General features: G+C 37.9%; 1 protein-coding gene across 11 annotated transcripts in view; it reads left to right on the top strand.

Moving 5' to 3' along the window:
- Positions 1 to 20,174, top strand: part of LOC105392613 (LIM domain-binding protein 2) — a 29,793-nt gene that overhangs the window by 4,989 nt on the left and 4,630 nt on the right. For 3 of the 11 annotated variants that reach the window (XM_048629908.1, XM_038110592.2, XM_038110594.2), the window contains exons 2-5: positions 2,274 to 2,665; positions 15,469 to 15,544; positions 18,156 to 18,258; positions 18,990 to 19,162. In XM_048629908.1, coding sequence (XP_048485865.1) covers positions 2,274 to 2,665; positions 15,469 to 15,544; positions 18,156 to 18,258; positions 18,990 to 19,162 — 744 coding nt within the window. The other 8 variants (XM_048629907.1, XM_038110601.2, XM_038110600.2 and 5 more) reach the window with 8 other exon arrangements.

Below are 20,174 nucleotides of genomic sequence, written 5' to 3'. Positions count from 1 at the left end.
TCTCAGTTACTTCTTTTTAATCTTCCCAGTAAAGTTATTGTGACTGCGACTGTACATTTTTATTTTGACTTACATAGTGTTGGGAAAGAAAAAATTCAATCGAATATTTTATAGACTTATAAAAACAATATTGTTTTTCTGCTACTCAGAATAAGTATGTATATGACAGCCTGTCATCCATACATTTTATCGTAATTTGTTTTCAAAGGAAAAAGAACTCTATTCACCAGGCATAAGCATCAGTCTCTCACTACACTCACTACCTTGTCCCTCGCACTACCTATCACTCTCTCCACAACATCAAAGGTTAACTGGAAGAAACTGCTATATTATTGCATTAAGTTCACCCATGTACACGTTTTATTGTGCATTTAATAATAATATAAAGTAAGTTAAGTACTTACGCAAGTTATTATAAACTATGAAATGAAATGAAATATTCTTTATTGGACGTAAAATTTTACTATTATTTGCCCATTGTCATAATATAATATCACACTACCACCATTTCACAAAGGCCCCGTCAAGAAATGGCGAAAATATGGTCTTCATACCATACGTTAATTTTTATCAAGACATAAGTAGTTACCTAGGTGAAATAGGTTATCTAAATCTGGGATTCGAGCCTAGACGCATAGGCATCAGCCAGAGAAAGCACTAAAACTCTTGAAATCATTGACCTACATTCATTTAGCGCTATTTAAATCTAGGAATATAGTAAAAAAACGTTTGCATTGAGTGTTCTTCGGAATCAATAGACAAATACAAGTAGGTAGGTACATGGTAGGTACCTACATAGGGTTTTCAAGTTTAAAGTGAAAGTTGTTTAGAATGACGAGGTGTAAGTATCACTATGTCACCTGGGACCACGTGTGTATTGGATGGCCATGATTATTCAAAAACCGGCCAAGTGCGAGTCGGGCTCGCGCACAAAGGGTTCCGTAGCAGCAAATATAATATTACAGTTAAATCAACCTATCTCAAAAACTATAAGAGATACTTTGATCAAACCAAAAATCGTTGAAAGAGTTAATTAGCATGCATCACCTCTATTTTTTTTAGAATTTTATACCCCGTAGTTATAAAAATAGAGGGGGGGGGACATACTTTTTACGACTTTGAGAGCTGATATCTCAAAAACCGTTCACTTTAAGAAAAATGTTTTTTAGAAAACTTTATATCATTTTAAAAGACCTTTCCATTGATACCCCACACGGGTATGTACATCGAAAAAAAAAATTTCATCCCTCAGTTACATGTATGGGGGGCCCCACCCCCAATTCTTTTTTTTACTATTTAGTGTCATATTTTTGTAGCGGTTCATACAACACATATTCCCATCAAATTTCATCACTGTAGTACTTATAGTTTCCGAGTAAATCGGCTGTGACAGACGGACAGACGGACAGACGGACATGACGAAACTATAAGGGTTCCGTTTTTGCCATTTTGGCTACGGAACCCTAAAAAAGAGTCATCCAAACGCCTTCACTAAATATTCTGCTGCCTATGCCGTAGGTGCCTATCAAATTTCTCAACTCCATCTCTATCCAACGTCTGCCAGTCTAGTTAAATATACCTAGGCCAATAATTATTATGGTCATTCGGTCATTAGGCCCACTACCAAGTGTGGAAAGCTTTAGCGATTGTTGAATCTGAATTAATTCTACCAAAAAGCTTGTTGAAAGCTCCAAGCATACTGTATCCGATAAAGTAAGCTGCCGTATCAAGTCTTGGGGATAGATTGTTAATGAATTGTTATTGTATATGTATAGCTTGAGTGCAAGCAAGCTTTAATTGACGGCAGAATTATTGGTTAGATTCGTGCTTTGTCCACCACAATGCTTTTCCACCAGAGATGTGCTATGGTACGATCAGTACGATGCTATGGCTTCGTTTGATTATCCACCAATCATATTCATTGGTCCATAACATAGCATTGGTGGGAACGGATTTCTTTCACATCTTCGCAGGATAGCATAGTACATCTCTGCTGAAAGACACCCTAAAGTAGGTAAGCCATATCCATATCAGCTGCCGTACGTACCACCATGGACCAAGGACTTTGTATTGAACACATTAGCAAAACAATCCATCAGCAGCGTCGGTCGCTTGTCAAATCTGACGTAACTTGTGTATGGATCTGATACATGTTTGGTGACCCCATTCTCTAATACTCTCAATTTGATATGGCTTACCTACCTTAGAGTGCCTTTCCTCAGCCAATTTGCCTGTTCCCCTGTCCACATGTTCACACTGTGTCTGGTCCGCAGATGTCGGTGGGCCTCCAGCGGCGCGTGCCGGCCCTCGACGAGGCCGGGGGCGGAGTGCCGGCGGCATGGAAGAGCAACAACGACTCCCCGTTCCCGACCTTCGCGCCGCCGGCCGGGTCGCCAGCCGGCCCGGCGTTCGCGGCGTCCCCCGCGCCGTCGACCCCCGGCCCGGCGGGGTTCGGGGGGCCGCCGTACGCCGCGCCCGGCCCGTTCGGGTCGCCGTCGGCGCGGCCCGGCTCCGGCGGCGGCTTCCCCCCGGGCCCCCCGCAGCAGGGCCACTTCCCGGGCCCGGGGTTCGCGCCGCCGGGGTCGCCGTTCCACCCGCACGCGCCGCACCCGCCCATGCCGCCGCATCCGCACATGATGGCGCCGCTGCCGCCCCCTGTTGACAGGTTAGTTTGGTGGAAATTAGTTAATCAAGGGTCAAAATACCTACGATACATTAAGCTTACCCAGGTAATCCAATAATTAGTTAAAACCGCTGAAACGAAGATTTGAAATTAATATTTTATTAGGAACCTCCTTAGAAAAATAATAACAAGAGTCCAATCACAAATCTGAATCCTTATTCTGAGTTAGACGTACTTAGGTAGTGGTAGTGGGTACCGTCGCGTACGCACAGGATATCTCACTCACACGCATGCGTCAGTTGCATACCTACTTACTTCCAGATGTAGTGCGATTGATACATCTTGATTGTTTAGGTATTTTTGGTACAAATTGATTTAAAAATGATTTAAAAAGTTATTACATAATTTTAATATCTACACAAGGTCATGCCTACGGGTAGCGGACAAAAAATTTACCCTGAAACATTGAAAATCTTATTTTTTGTTTTGTTGCTTACTGTGTAATTTTTAAAACATATGCCCCATAATAAGGATTGTTTTTTTTCTACTAACGACACGAATTTATTCGTTACCTACATAATTAATGGTTTCGTTCATAATATTATAGGTATTTATTAGTTACCCACATTTTATTCAAGAATTCAAGATTTTTGCAACTAACTTTTACCATATATATGATCAATCAGCTGTCTAAAACTGTAAATATAAATAATGGACGTAGTATATTACATTGGTACCGTTATCTAAGAAAAAACGATTGCTCAAGTCAGCAAGTGCACAGACTTTGACGAAGCTCTGACGAAATATATAAAAGCTTTGCCCCAGAATCGTCACGATTCTTGACTTTGACTTCCCGACTTCTTGACGTTGCTATTTCTAATGCTATAGACATAGATATAATGCCCAAAACGTGGGTTTAATAGCTTTAAAGTGAGGATCGAGTTTAAGTAACTACGCTAGGTATGCTTATTAACCTACCTAGATAGTTAGTGGAGGAATATTTTTCAAAGTCTGATTGATAAATACCGTATAGGTTAATTATGCATCTTGCTATCAAAACTAAGATCTAATACAAAATATCTTTGACTTTCCTACGTAGCCATAAAGTTTGTATTCAGCTAATTAGATTAAATACCTAGCCGTCATAGGTTATGGTTGGCTTCGTATAACTGAAGACCTAGCACGGGGCGCAGGGCGCGCACGCCAAGACACGTGAATAAATTTTTGCGTCGCGCTCTCTTATATCGCGGCTTAGAGAGCGAGTGTGACGGAAAACTAGTGTCACCTCTTAAGACGTGCGCATCTCGCGTCCCGTGCTAGCCCTTTTGGAAATGGAAGGGATAAGCTGTGCTCCACTCGTCGTGTTGAAATATTTTAATTGCTCAGCATAATTATCTGATGACAAGCAAGTAAGGGTCATGGCGTTAATTAGGGTAATATCCTCGTTATTGGTCTATAGGACAACAACGTAAATTGGTCTAAGGTCAGGGCAACCAGGGACCAGGGAGTGAAATAATTGATTAAGTACTATGTTATGATTTACTTCTGAAATACCAACTTACTATTTAAAAAAATGCCTACGTAGCTGGATTATGTATTGGTATAAGTAGATATCTACTAAAACGATAAATTATTGTAACTCGAATAAGTTATCTAAATGTCATAGATGCAAACTATGAATTGAAATATTTCGAATTCATTTTTACCAGATGTTGTATAGTTTCGAATGTCGTGTAGTGTCATAGGGCATGCAATACCGGTAATATTTTCAATACCGGTATTGAGTTCCGGTATTAGAACTCAATACCGGGATCCCGGTATTAATACCGGTATTAGACTTCCTTGTTATTTATGGTATATATTTTGTTAAAAGGTCGTATAGGGCAAAATACAACAAGAAAAAGCAATCAAATTCTGTATTATGTAATATTTTTTACGAGAATTGAGTATTAGAGTTAAAATTTTAGAACGCATGGACAACAAGTAGGTTTCCAAAGGCCAAAAACCGCATGTAACGGTTGAAAACAAGAGCAGTTTTATAGTATATAGGAGCACAAGGCTAACTATATCTTAATCGCTTGATTTATGGCCTAAAAATGTCTGATTCCGGTATTACTTCAATACCGGTATTAACTTTCAATACCGGTATTGAAAAAGCGTGGATTTTGACCGGGATCCCGGTATTACGCAATACCGGTATTACGGTATTGCATGCCATGCCCCTCCCACATGACACTACTAGTGTCATGTGGGAGGGGTAACCTGACTTAGTATAGTTCATTGATAAAATTCAACCCTAAAAATATACATATATGTATTGTATCCAGTGCATAAGCAGTTCGCGGAAGGCCCAGACTTCGCGGAGTACAGAATACAGATAGAGAGTAAATATTTTTAGTTATTTTTTGGGTCATTTTTACCAAACGCTAAACGTATTTAAATTAATATTTTTTTGCTGTTGTATATTACTTGTACTGAATATATATTTCAGTTTCCTCTCGTTGTTAAATGATGTAAATAATTACAAGCATTCTTAACAATGATTGATAGGCCCAAGCCAAGTAACTAACTATACATAGAGGAGTATGGGGATGGTTGATAGAAATTTCGATACTATAATGCATACCTTACAACTTACAATAAAAAAGCCTGTAAAATTTATAATGACATCTGAAAGTTAAAAATAAACACACCGCCAATAGCCACGAAGGAATCTAGCCAAAAACGAAACTTCACGAACAACAATTTGAAAATAAAAAAATACGGTCGGTCGCCATGACGCTAAAAATCGCAAAATTATCCTCAGAGTAAAATAAAATACTCCAAGTTGCCTGTGTAGTGGTGAGAGGTAAAGCGTGTATGTGCACAGTGCGCCTGTGAGGGTGGACGGGCTATAAAACTGTGTCGGTGTGGGTGCACAAATAAATGTAGGTGAACGGTACGTATATATTTTGTGCCGAAGCTCTGAGGTAGGGTACTGTTGTCAGAAAAGATGAGCTCGTTTCGTTAAGGTTACTAACTGATTTAAAAAACCGGCCATTTTTGTATGAATAAAAAAAAAATACCATACTTTAAAAATCAAGTTAAAAAAATCTTTTAAAAAAATTTATAAGTTGGTACGAATTTTAATATTAATTAGCTACACACATATTTACATTTACTTAAGAAGGCATATAAAAATTACGTTACCATGTTTATTCCACAAAAAAAGATACCAGCAAACTTAAACAACTAATAATCTTTGAAAAATATGCAAACTGCTTTTGAAAACTGTTATCCATAATTATATTTATCATCGTGTTTACCGACGTTGCTAGCGGTCCCTGCCCACCCCGCGCACTGCCTCTCTATCTATCTATGTAAGATACGTACGTGTTTCTATGTATTTGTGTACAGCTTTGCCGGCGCGACCGCCGTAAGGAGACCTCTCCCTCCCCGCTCATTGGAAACGTAACCCGCAAAAGATGGGAATCAGTTTGACGTTTGAGGGGTCAAGTTTAAATGGTTGCTTTATTCGTACATAAAGTAACGACTATGTAGAATGAGACGCTACTCCGAACCTCGAGTGTCGTCTGCTGCGCTCCCGATCAGTAACATTCAAATTTGGAATTATTTTTAAGTTTATTACTGGCTGGTAAGACGGAGAAAACCAAATGCCGGTCCAAAAAGTATGGTAACCCTTAAAACATGGTTAAATTGTATTTTTTCTTGCTTTTCAATACTTAAAGATATAAAACCCAGTCACCATCACCATTTAAATTTGATCTGGAAATAAACTAAATTTATTGAGTATTTTATTATAATCATATAAAAATCATATTTATAATATTTATATCAATGATCATTGATCCATCAAATTCTCTCAATGACTACTCAAGGACTGCATTCACTCCATAAAACATTTCCCAGCGATCATTACGTTTAATTAAAGATCAATTTAACAAACCACTTCCACTGCATACGCCGCAGAAACCAAGATAAGAAAAAAACGGTGTCAAAAATTAATTCGGTCGACCGCTAAATAATTGTGGTTTCAGTCGTGAACATCGAGTAGCTATGTATATATAGACTAACTTCGCGCCTATAACTATATATATAGACAGGCATAAGCGTCTACTTAGACATTTGTTTGTGTCTGTGTCTGTGTGTGTGGGGGGTTGGAGCACGTGGCACAGGGTGACTTCGCCCACCCCTCGCTAGAGCTGCGGTCTTAGTATTTCAATGCTTATCATTTTTAAATTGATGTAAAATCTATTGTTTTAGTTTAGCCTCGTTTTGGGGTTTATGTACACTGTTTAGGATTAGCTTTTTACCGAAATTTTATAAGTAGTTTTTAAAAATGTTAGGTACCTAGAAGTATATTATGTAAGTAAACAATCTATAATTATAATTGATGATGAAGTTATAAAAATGATTGACGAATGAATGAATTTTATAAACCTGTCAAGCATTAAGTAAATATACGTAGTTGTAGTATCAATATCAATCGATGAATATAATCAAATGGGTACTACATTCTGCAAATGCAGACATTAAAAGGAATAAAATATTTGGAAATATTTTGTTCCTTTTAATGTAATATTACTTACACTTTATTTAAATGTATACGATATAAACCTGCATAGCGTCGAAAACACCAAAAATCCACGTAAATTAATTAGCAAAGTATCAAGATTGCTGGTCGCCAGAACATCCCCTACCAATGTCACCCCCCCAGCGCGGTACGGTCGGCAAAACGAGGCGAAACTGACGAGTCGGCAAAACTCACGTAAGCGACCTCGTAAGTGCTCTTTTTAATTGAAAAATATAAGGTTAACTCTGCTGAATATATAGAACTCGTATTATGGCTAATGGCTACGAAGTTTTAGTATAAATATATGCATAAATAAACCCTCTACTTACGTTTTTAGATACTTAAAAAAACTTGTATAGTGGTAAATAATATGTAAATATTATATTTGAAATGTCTAGTATAATCCTTAATGTGAGCCATAAGCTATAGCTGTTATGCTATTTACTTTCGTTAAAAACGGTATAACATGATTTATTATGTAAAATTTACAGTACTCAAATCCATACATGACAATACAAACCAATTATGTATACCTATTAGCGATTAATAGTTGATGCTGTCAAATTCAAAAATCTTATTCAGTACAGTAGGTAGTATAATTTACATTCATGAGAAAACTGCTATATCCCATGGATTCCATGCTATATCCCTCTATAAAATAGTAAAACTTATAGATATTTCACACTACATCAACTCTTTGACGTATACAAAGTTAATTTATTTATTATAATTTCTTAAGGACCGCGCTACATTCCACAGGAGCATGCCTCTGGGGTAACCTCATTTTTATCCACCCCCTATTAATAAAACACTCCATCTCTTTCGCCCCTGTGTTCATTCCAGTGTGCTGTCCCGCTCCCTTATGTTTGAACCATGCAAATGAAAAATCAATGGTGCACTTGTTCGTACTCTTGTAAAATTTCGAATTCTATTAAAATCTTGTAAGCTTAATATTCTGTTGCATTATCTATGAATGTTAGAAAAAAAAAACAAATAATGATAATGTAGGTCAAATTATAATTTATTTTTTCTTCCTGCCATTAAGACTATTTTACATAGGTACGTAGGTTGCTAGGTTGCCATTCATTAAGTTGGTGTACTTATATTATGTTTATTACATTAAATAGCTACTGTTTACACGTTTACAGAAAAGATCCCAGATTTTTTTAGACTTTCTTTTTTTATAAAAACTACAGCATAGTGTACTTTTCTAGATACAGGTTCAAGGTCATGCATGACGAATGCAACAACCTGACATTTATTTATTATTATATACCTATTTAGTCATCATGATTTTTATATCAATGTTACTACGACTGACCTTGAACCTGTAGCTAGAAAAATGTTCTCTATTAATACAATTTATGGAAAAATAACAGTTACCGTACCACCACCGAAACATTAGCAATTAACAATGTTTTTTTTATATTTTTTATTTATTTAAATAAAATAGACATAAAAATATTTTTTCAGTCTGTTGTTTTAACAATCCTTAAGCAACGTCACTTGCTTGTCACATCTGACGTGACTTGTATTGATCTGACAGATGTTTGACACGCGAGAGATGCTGCTTAAAGATTTTAATTGCTAATAATATGCCGGTGGTGGTGCGGTAGCAGTTATCATTAATAATATATTTTATTATTTAATAAATCTTTATCTTATCAATTTCCACATAACACCATATTTATTACCCTAGCTTCCTAAATTTATACTGCACTTTTTACTACACAGGTACTTAGATATGTCACCTTTAACCTTCCCTTGTATGTCTATAATATACCTGCCTCGGATATACAAGGATCAAAACTGCTCGATCTGACTATACGTAGCTAGACGCACGCACACATGCAAACATTTATTGTCTTTCCGACACGAAGTGCGCTAGTGTGCGTGGGTTCAACACGCTTGGAACGGCGCGACGCTGTTTGGACAGAAGGTCGCAGCTGACTTTTTGTTTTTGGAGTTTTTTTTTATACAACTTTTTTGTATAAAATTTGTTATAATGAAGTAAACTTTGATTCCTTATATTTGTTAAAGTAATTAAAATTAAAGATGGCAAAATAAATAGATTTGGAGCTGTGAAAATAAATAGTCATACTTTTAATATACATAAAGATAATTATTATATTTAGCATAGGTAGGTAGAGTACCAGATTTTTGTATTTTTACTACATAGAACTTAATATTATTATTGACAAACTTTACGTAAAAGAGTTATTCATTGAGATACAAATACAATACAATCAATAAACATAAATCGTTTATAAATATCAATACAGTCATATCTAATGAACTCCAAATGAACTTCGAACAATGAAAAATTTCACATACTCCGTCTTGTTATTACCACGTAGAGCGTAAAAATAATAATAATATTTTGTACGTGTGTGCGCGCTGTGCCTGTGTGCACTTACGTGGTGCCTCGTTCACACTCGTTACTGTGTCGGAGAAAGTAACTTGCCTGTAAAGTCATCGTGGAACTCCTTTAACAAAACATAATAATATATTAATGGGAGATTTTCAACCATAGACAAAAACCTATTATAGATGGCGCTAGTAAAACTTCATACTCAACAGCACTGCACATTTTTTTAGCCGGCATGGATTCCTGTCCTTTCAGCCAATACAAAAACCCAATGGATGTGAATTCAACCATATGCAATAACTAGCGGTTATATTATGCATAATATTAAGTGTTAACTAGTTTAAGACAGCTTTGTACCTTTTTTGACATCTTCCGTCCTCTCAGAAGAATGCAGCTCATAAAAAACGACAGGCCGAATGCCATCTATTGGTCGATTTTGGAACTTTTAAACGTCAAAAGAAAACCTCCCATTGTGACGATGCTCCCTAAGTTTTGGAATGTGAATTGGTTTACTCTAATTCATACTAGAAGGCGCTGTCTAAAAATATACAGAGTGTAACAAACGTGGTACACCTACCTACAAAGTGTTAAAAAATACAAATCTTTTTGTCGTGTTAATTTTTTCCCAGGGAATAACTAACCTAATAATATTATTTTACGAATTTCCAAAATTCATAGACCAACAGTTGTTTGAAAAGACCCTCTTCATCACTCTCTTTCTTCGCATAATATGGCCTTGTCAATTTAGTATCTGAAATAAACGAATAGCTTTTAGAATAGAATAAACTCTACTCGCCTATTAAGTATTAACTCGCCTAACTGAGCCAACTTGTACACATTACAATACGCGTGTAAACGCGCCTCTGACTGCTGATAGCCCCTTATCTCATCTACTCTGCGTCAACAGACAAGCCCATCTCTCTCTAACTCACATTATTACCTATCACCTGTCTCTTTCTGTGTCGGTACTAGCATCATTCTTTATTCAACAAACTTTCAGTATTTTCTTCCAACTATTCCAACGATTCAAACGTTCGAAGTTTTTCTGCTATAGTTGCTTTCAAAGTTAGTTGATTAGGTGAAACACCTATACTTTTTAAAATGTGGCAAGAGTCCTATGTCGTTTGACAGATGCTTATGGCTGGTAAATTAAGTAAATTTTACCTCGATAATTATTAAAGACAAATAAAATGTATGGATTTGATAGAGCTGTCTTAGTTAGGACTCATGTGATATATTTATCAATGTTTATTGGATGAAGTACTTAGGTACCTAGGTCTATCGTGAATATCGTGATTGTACTAACGCTATCTAAAGGTATCTGTATACCTCTATATCTATCTCTTTTACCCTAATGAACCTAATCAACGCCGTCTCGCACTGTTCACTCTTGTTGATAAATATGCGTGTTAATTTATCTTGTCTTCATACTAATATATCAAGTATAAATCTATGTCACCAAAAACTGTTATTTTTTTGCTGATAGCAAAACTTTAATAACCTAGTTATTTAAAAAAACTGAAGTTTATTCGTTCCTTTTTTAGAAATAAACTCAGTTCCGGTTCCAGTAAGGACCGTTTGAATTTAGGGATGGGACAGCACTTTTTACAATCGAATCTTTTTGTCACTTGTCACTGACTAAAATAAATGACTATGATACAATTTTTAAAAAAGTAAAAAAAAAAACATAGTAATATGAATATGACTGTGATATATACTGTATACTGCTTTAGTTTTTCCCTTCAATGGAGCGTCAAATAACTAGCATAAAAAGGAAACTACAGCTTTCACCTAGACTTTCTCTTCAGCTATTGTGTATGCACTAGGAAACAAACTCATTTGTTTTTCGTTGCACTGCTATATTTTAAAGAGACAAAATCTAGCTAGCTTCGAAGCAAACCATAATTTTGAATCTTTGACAAGGTGATTATTTTATAATGTTATTATTATTTTTTAATTTAATTTAATGTTACAATTTTTTGTGGCTATTCTTATAATTCAGTGGTGTCCGTATCATCACACCAATCAAGTTGTTTTAATAAATAATAATTATTTAATAATTTTACTATAAACTCTATCTAGATTGTCGCTGTAGAATCGTGCTGCGTTGTTCTGAGCGACGAGCGGCACCGAGTAATTCCGAGAGTGGCCGATCGCTTGACAGTTCGTCACTCGTCCGTCACAGCGCGGCACACTTCTCTTATGTATTGAATTACATAGGCGCTGTATACGCGCCGTCGCGCCGGTAACTCTAGCGTTCTCTTTTTGAACTATTTACACGTTGGCTGCTGCAGTTTCAAAATTGGAATCGATTACGATTCTATGTCAGCTCGCACTGGAAGGCAGGGAGTTTGTGACGCATATTTTTCACTCTATTGATTGGTCAGCTCGATAGGTTTACCGATAGGATAGGCGTTATTTTTACGCGCAATTGCTTGTTTCGCGGCTGCCGCGCGGTGCAGCGGACATGTACTCCCATAGTTTCAGGGACTTTCCGGCGATAGTTTGAATTTTTCGCGGAGGTTCGCTCTCGGAGTTTTCGCGGCGCACGTGTCTTGGCGTACTGTTTACGTGTGAAGCTGGTGCTTGTACATAGTGCGGTGCTAGCTAAGTGCGAAGTCATTGACACGGCGGAGTGACACACATTCCGCGTTGACTGACGGAACGCTAACACGTCCGCGGCATCGCGCTGAAATTTTTTTCACGTCGCAAATCCAAATTGCTGCGTTTGCTGGATACTGTAAATATTATTACGTTTTTATTCCAGCTAATTAAGCGTTCTGTGTGTGATATCATAAAATTACTGTGCTTGGAATCGTTGTGCTCTTATCAGTGTATCAGATTGATAAGGAAACTCAAGGTATACAAGTGATCTAAGTGAAACGGCCTTTGGTGGAAAACTGTTGAAAAGCAAATATTACTGGGTTAAAGATAAAAGTGATCTATTTTTTTGATCTAGTTGTGTTTTGTACCTGTCTGGTGCTGTTGTGTTTTCAGTTGAGTTATCAGCGTTATCATTTCGCAGTGTCTTTTAATTTTTTATTTATTTTGAAATAGAAACTCTCGTAATTCTTCTGTGTCTCCTAGCAGATATCTTTCCTATTTTTTATGTATTTTGGCAAAGGGTTTTAGAACCGTTAAGTTTGACCTCTTTTATGTCTTTTGTGACAAATATTTTTTTTACTAAGGTATTTTGCCTTCTTTTTGTATAAGTATAAAAAATAGTTATATTTTGTGCTTTTAAATTAAAGCGATGATCTACAAAATATGTAAATTCTTTTTCCATCTGTAGCAAAAGCAAACCGACGTCAATGCTTCACCGACACGTCTGTCTTGTGATATTTATAGATGTTCTGTTTGATTTGTGTGCCGAGGTGCGTCAATATATAGGTGGATATCAGCGTTCATAGCTCATGGAATGTACCTCTTACACTATGTACTGGGTATGTACAACGGATATAACAATATCGGCGTTGTTGTCGCTGTGTGCGTGCAGGCGTAATGAGCGGTCTATGTGCTGAGAAACAGTAAAATGTATGGCGCGAACGCCCGGAGCGGCAACGCAGCGTGCGTTTAGAGTACTCGAAGGCCTTACTTGACCGCCGCGCCGCGGTGAAAACAATAGTCTTTTTATTATTTTGAATAATGTTGTCCGCATTGGCTACTGTTTGATAATTATTATTCCCATATACGGAATATTTTTTACTTGTTTTTTGTTTCAATGTATTTATTAAGTAAACATAAAAAAACACTTACCCAACGTAAAGCTAAATTTTCTTGAATAAAACGTCATTTTCTAAATAAAAAAGTAAATTGAAAGTTTTTAGAATTTTTGTGACTGATATTTGTTTTGAATATTGTGTATAATTTTAATTACTTACTTACTTAAAAATATATATTGCAATATTATTGATTATCTTAGTACTTAAATTATATTTTCCCTGAGCTTTGCAAAGTAGACCAAACATATTTCATAAAAATTTGCAAGCACCACATTCTTTAGCCATAACGATGTAAAAAACAAACAGTGCATGGCCGAAATAGACAAAAATTAAGAAAAAAATTGTTACCAGCCGCTTGATGTTGACCTTTCCGAACGTGCTTCGCTCGTTACTAGCGCGGCCAGCTGACGCGGCGTTGCCATATCTCCGCACCGATGAATTGAATCTACTCGCTTATCGCAGCTATTACAAAGCGCTAGAGGTCATAATCGTAGAATACTATATTGTACATAAGGAACTTGTTACATTTCGTCATGGATGGACACCGCTTCCCGCGCGAAAAATTCGAAATACTTTTTATCAGTCATGTTCAGCGTTGTTGTCGTGAAGTCTACAATTGTTCTGACATATTATTTGATTATAGACTGTTGTTGCCCGTAGCCTTTTGTTTTGCGGTTTTACGGTGTTTACTTGTCCCCTGTTTTGCTGGAATAGTGTTGTCTTTTATCGATTATGATTTCTCGATTATAATTTTTTGGTCTCTTAACAGTGAGTGCAATGTGAACACACACAACAAATCAAACACCAAAGTGACCTGCTACAGTGAATCACACAAACAATCAGTGCAAAAATAGTGTTAAAAAAACAGCATCATCACAAAAACAAACCAAAGCGCGATTCCTGAACGCATCAAAAAAGTTTTTTTCTAATAACCATAGACAATAGTTGCGTTTTTGAGCCACAAGATGGCGCGGTGACAAAGTGGCATACATGCCCGTGGCGCTGGGCTCGCTCGGCGGCGATGGCGAGTTCCGGGAATACGCCCACCACCTCTCGCCGCTCCACCCGCCGCATCTGCAGTACCACGAGTATGCGCCGCCACCGCCGCCGCTTTACCATCCTATACCGGACCCGTACTACGGCAGGTCTGTCTAAAATGCAACAGATTCCTTATTCTTAGGCTACGGCAGGTCTGTCTACTCTATGGTTAAAATTTGTAGAGGAACAAAATAGAGCAAGGAGTTTCCGTCCTAAAATGCAACGGATTCCTTATTCTATGGCTACGGCAGGTCTGTCAACTCTATGGTTTAAACTTGTAAAGGAACTCTTTGGTAAACAAAATAGAGCAAGGAGTTCCTGTCCTAAAATGCAACGGATTCCTTATTCTAAGGCTACGGCAGGTCTGTCCTCCATGGTTAAAATTTGAGAGGAACTCTTTGGTCAATCAAATAGAGCAAAGAGTTCCGTTCCTAAAATGCAACGGATTCCTTATTCTATGGCTACGGCAGGTCTGTCAACTCTATGGTTTAAACTTGTAAAGGAACTCTTTGCTAACCAAAATAAAGCAAGGAGTTCCAGTCCTAAACTGCAACTGATTCCTTATTCGAAGGGCTAGACTTTTCACGCCATTTACGCTAGATGGCGCTTTTCCAAGTTTTTATAATTATTTATTTACAACGTTTCATTCACTCAATATGCTCACGACTTGTTATTATGTATACAAAGTACCTAATCAATGGAAGACTCACATAAACATTCCCCTTATAAGGCTTCCTTTTATTAATGAAACAGCTCATTCATAATTTGCTTGATTGTTGGTATTGATTGGTATAACTTGTGATTGTAAGCAGCTACGAGTTTCAGTACTTTTCAAACTGGGTATACCTACCTACCTACTTGTAGGAAAACTTTAAGTAGGTACATAAAATGGATGTAAAACAATCTTAACCTGACAAACCAAATATAAAGTCAATATGACAAACAAAAGTTTGTACAGTCCATCTTATATCATCATAAAGTTTTGAAATTAATGATTGACGAACTAATATTTTGAGCAGTCTGAAAAAATATAATTTTAAGATTATAAGTACGCTCTGTTATCGTACCACCACCTGACATTAGCAATCTCAATACAAACATTAAACATTATCTTTTTAACTTCTGTTTTTTCTTTTATTTCCAGGAGGCACGCACCATATTTTGGACAACCAGACTACAGAGTTTATGAACTTAATAAACGGTTACAACAAAGAACAGAGGTATGTAACATTATTAATTTCCTATATTAATACTTTTTTCACCATCACCTCCAACCCCTGTGTAAGAGAGGCGTATGTCCAGCCTACCGAAGGTACCTACCACCAAAGACTACAATAAGTGGGATACCAACGTACAGTGCGACAAACTAATCATGAATTGTACCTATATTGTAAAAGATTAGATGGATAACACCGCAAGAGCGAATTAACAATACGAGCAAACTTAAAATCTTATAGAATTTAAGAAATATTAGACATTTATGTGAGCTGTCATCGGAACAGATAAGTTTGTGTGTACCACACATTGAGTATGAATGGTCTGGAGACGAAATAGGCAGACGTTCCCCTCTGGCGGGGTAGTGGGCCAGAAAGGCCCACCGATTTATAAAAACTAGTTGCAGTCTCAATTTTCACTAGACTCAATCTAGTTGGCAAAGCGTTCGTTTCATAGAAAATGATTTGTTTACATACTAAAATGACAGCTTTAATTCATAGAATATCCGGATTCCGGATTTGATCGCAGATTGGGTCATGGTTTATTGTTATTAGCTGTTTCCTAGCAACCAATGTCAAAAAAATGCAATAGTGATGTACTTACCGGTATGTACCTCAGTTCCTCAGAGCCTGAAGACAAAAGTCTTCAACCAGTGCGTCCTGCCAGTGATGACGTATGGTGCAGAGACGTGGACACTGACGGTAGGACTGGTCCACCGATTTAAAGTCGCTCAGCGTGCTATGGAGAGAGCTATGCTTGGGGTTTCTCTAATGGATCGTATCAGAAATGAGGTTATCCGTCAGAGGACTAAGGTTACCGACATAGCTGTCAAAATATGCAAGCTGAAGTGGCAGTGGGCTGGTCATATCTGCCGAAGAACCGATAACCGTTGGGGTAGACGAGTTCTCGAGTGGAGACCACGAACAGGCAAACGCAGCGTGGGACGCCCTCCTGCCCGCTGGACTGACGACCTTAGGCGGGTGGCGGGTAGTGGTTGGATGAGGAAGGCCGATGACCGAGTGTTGTGGCGCTCCTTGGGAGAGGCCTATGTCCAGCAGTGGATGATTATTGGCTGATGATGATACCGGTATGTAGATATGTATTAATCGACAAAAAAGGTCATAGTTGAGATGCGTCGGTAGTCGAGTTGACTTCAGTGATCGTAACTGATCACTGAGGTTAAGCAACAACTGACACGGTCAGCCATTGGATGGGTTACCGATTTCAAACGGTTCTTTTCTGGACGCTTCCGTGCTTTGGACGGCACGTTAAGCCGTGGGTCCCGGTTGCTGCTTCGGCAGCAGTCGTTAAGCCTAGTCAGAGGCCGCCCGAAGGGCATCTTGCCCACTTAGGGCCAAGCCACAACACTGCGTTGCGACGTCGCATAGCAAAAATCTGCGACAGTAAATCAATCATTTGTACGGGAAAACTTCCAAAACAGTCGCAGATTTTTGCGATGCGACGTCGCAACGCAGTGTTGTGGCCTGGCCCTTACCCGACAACTTCAGTGCATTGTACTCATTCAAAAACGGCGATACGGCTCGCGACCTATCACGTGAGTATAAATGTACAGCGAAAAGTGGGTGAATTCGTTTATTAAACATTTATAATTAAATTTAACTACCTAATTAATTTAAAATTAGTATTTCTAACCCATGTTCTCGAATTCATCGATAACACTTATCGATAATTGTTACATCCATTGGCAAGAAAAATGAAGACACTGCGTTCATTATTAAATGTCACTTCACGTAACCCTTATTGCTGGGAATTAAAACTCATAATGACATGTCAAATGGGACATAATCATGATAAACGGTAAAATTTCCCCCCGCAAAAATTGGCAGACTTTTTTGTATCAAGAAAGATCGCTATGACGCTTCCCGAGGGTACACCCGAGTCCGCGTTGTTCTATGGTACCACACCACCAACTGTACCACCATTGACTCTTTAGCAATCTTGCTGATCTGTCAGATACCAGTTATGTCATATATTATGTCAGATAAGCAATGTTGCAAAGCAAAGCTTCAACTAATGGGTTGTTTATTGCAATGTTCTATGTCGAATATAAAATAGACGTTGTGCTAATGTGCGATGGTACGGTAGCTGGAAATAGGCTTCATAGGGTGCTTACATAGAGAATAGGGTCCCCTGTATCTACCTGTACCGGTAACCTGATTATGCGAAAGTGCTCACTCACGGAGGATTTCCCGGATTTTTTATGAGTGTTTTCGCATAATCAGGTTACAGGTAGATACAGGGAACCCGTTTCTCTATGTAAGCACCCATACTAATACCACTGACAGTTACCTGGTACAGTTATTAAATGTTCAGACATTTAATACTGAAGATTCTGAAAGCCAGAGGGGGCTATGTAGCTGCCTATCACATTACGATTCCTTATTCGTGGTATCAACACGATTAAATGTTTACGTAACTCTTAAAAAACGTTATAAAAGGTTTATCAGTGAAATATCCACAAAGTCAACCCTATACTTACTAGAATGTCAATGAAATCTTTCATGAATACCTTGATGTCCTTATGGCGACTTTTGAATTATGATGATTTATGATGCAAGGCATGTATTTTATTTGCTATTCTTCTCTCAATTCCAGGACTCAGATAACCTCTGGTGGGACGCGTTCGCGACAGAATTCTTCGAAGATGACGCCACGCTGACCCTCACATTTTGTTTAGAAGATGGACCTAAAAGATATAGTAAGTATTTTTACTTATAATTGCTACAAAAACCCCAACTCCCTACTAGATTTTTTGTGGTCGAAAACGAACGGTTTGCTGCCCATAGTCTCTACCAAGGGCTAAACACAGACGTCTGGGGCTAAAACGACAGTCTCTCACAAATTCATAGACCGTATTGTAAATTTACAACAAATTGACTTTGAAACACACGAGTTTCGACTCTTTACGTCATCGTCAGTCAAAAAGTTGAAATTCGTTATTTCTATTACATTACCAATGAAAAGAAAAAGAAAGTTTTACTTAAGGGTAAGTACTTACAGGGTGGTGGACGTGGTGGTGGTGGTTCTAGGTATTTGCAAAGTTACTGGATTACCTCTTAAGCGTCTTCGTATTAATCCTTCCTCACCAGGAAAATTATTCCAGTGGCTATCATGAACGATTATTAATTATTATTTTTACATTGTTCACATTTTTTTCTTCTTCAATATTGATTCACTCTGCTGGGCAAAAGCTTACCATTTGTATTTCATACTATATTTATAATCAGCCAAACCAGGCCCAGCCTAGTTTAGAATCGAATGATTATGTTTAATATAGGTAAGGTATCCCCAATTTATTATATTTTTTTATATTCTAAATATTTTATATCACTGCTATGCAAAAGCTTCCCCTTTAATCAACAATGATTGTGTCTAATATATCCCCAATCATCATTACATTAATTAACCTAAAAACCCTCTAAATTCCAGCAATAGGAAGGACGCTGATCCCGCGCTACTTCCGAAGCATATACGAGGGCGGCGTCTCGGAGCTGTACTACACGATGCGGCAACCCAAGGAGTCGTTCCACAACACCAGCATCACGCTGGACTGCGACCACTGCACCATGGTCACGCACCACGGGAAACCCATGTTCACTAAGGTATGGACGGTTATAAAGAGTCAAATTTAAGATAAGCAGCATTGCTTTGCTTATCTATCAAACATCTATCAGACAGAGATCTTTTACGGGTCTATCTGACAGATGTCAGATTTGTGATTGCTAGAATGTACTTCATAGAATATTATGGCGTTATGTTGGCCACCCTATCTGTCAAGCCTATAATGTTGCCAACTTAGCTACGTATAACGTAGCTAAATCGGGTAGTAAGCATATTATAGATATTGTGGCAACACTGAAACCCATTGCTACCAACATAACGGCATATACAATATTCAATGAAAGCTCTAATAAACAAGAGACGGGTTGTGTCTCGGAGTTGTACTACACGATGCGGCAACCCAAGGAGTCGTTCCACAACACCAGCATCACGCTGGACTGCGACCACTGCACCATGGTCACGCACCACGGGAAACCTATGTTTACTAAGGTGTGGACGGTTTAAATCAGTATCTACGTCTACCTACTGACGATCGTATCACCATTGAGGCTTTAGCAATTTAGCAGATGCAGCATTGCTTACGCCAGACATTATAGGAGACAAAATGACAGTCGCGCGCGGTCGTCGACTGTTGCGATGCACGGAATAGTACCTTAGGATTGTTAATTGCTAATGTATCAGTTGTAATACGGTAGCCATTGATGTTGATTCTGAAGGCAGAAATTCTAATTTTAACGCTGTCAAACTAAAAAAATTGCTAGCATAAAATGACATTTACGCAAACAATCATAGAGTCGAATTTTAAACAAAGAAATTAAGGTTTTGACGTCTCTAAATTTAAAAATTCCGCCTTCAGAATCGATATCATTGTACACTCTTCATATCTATACTAGTGTTGCCACGAATAGTGAATTGGCCGAATACCGAATATTCGGCGAAGCTGCCGGCCGAAGCGCCGAATATTCGGCCGCCGAATATTCGGCTCTACAACCTGTTTTTTTTGTTCCTGGAACTGCTTTGAAGAAATCGCTACAGATTATATGAGAATTATGC

The sequence above is a fragment of the Plutella xylostella genome, chromosome 24, assembly GCF_932276165.1.
Source record: "Plutella xylostella chromosome 24, ilPluXylo3.1, whole genome shotgun sequence".
NCBI classification, from domain to species: domain Eukaryota; kingdom Metazoa; phylum Arthropoda; class Insecta; order Lepidoptera; family Plutellidae; genus Plutella; species Plutella xylostella.
The sequence above is the reverse complement of the archived record's forward strand: the minus strand, read 5'-3'. Positions and strand labels throughout refer to the sequence as shown.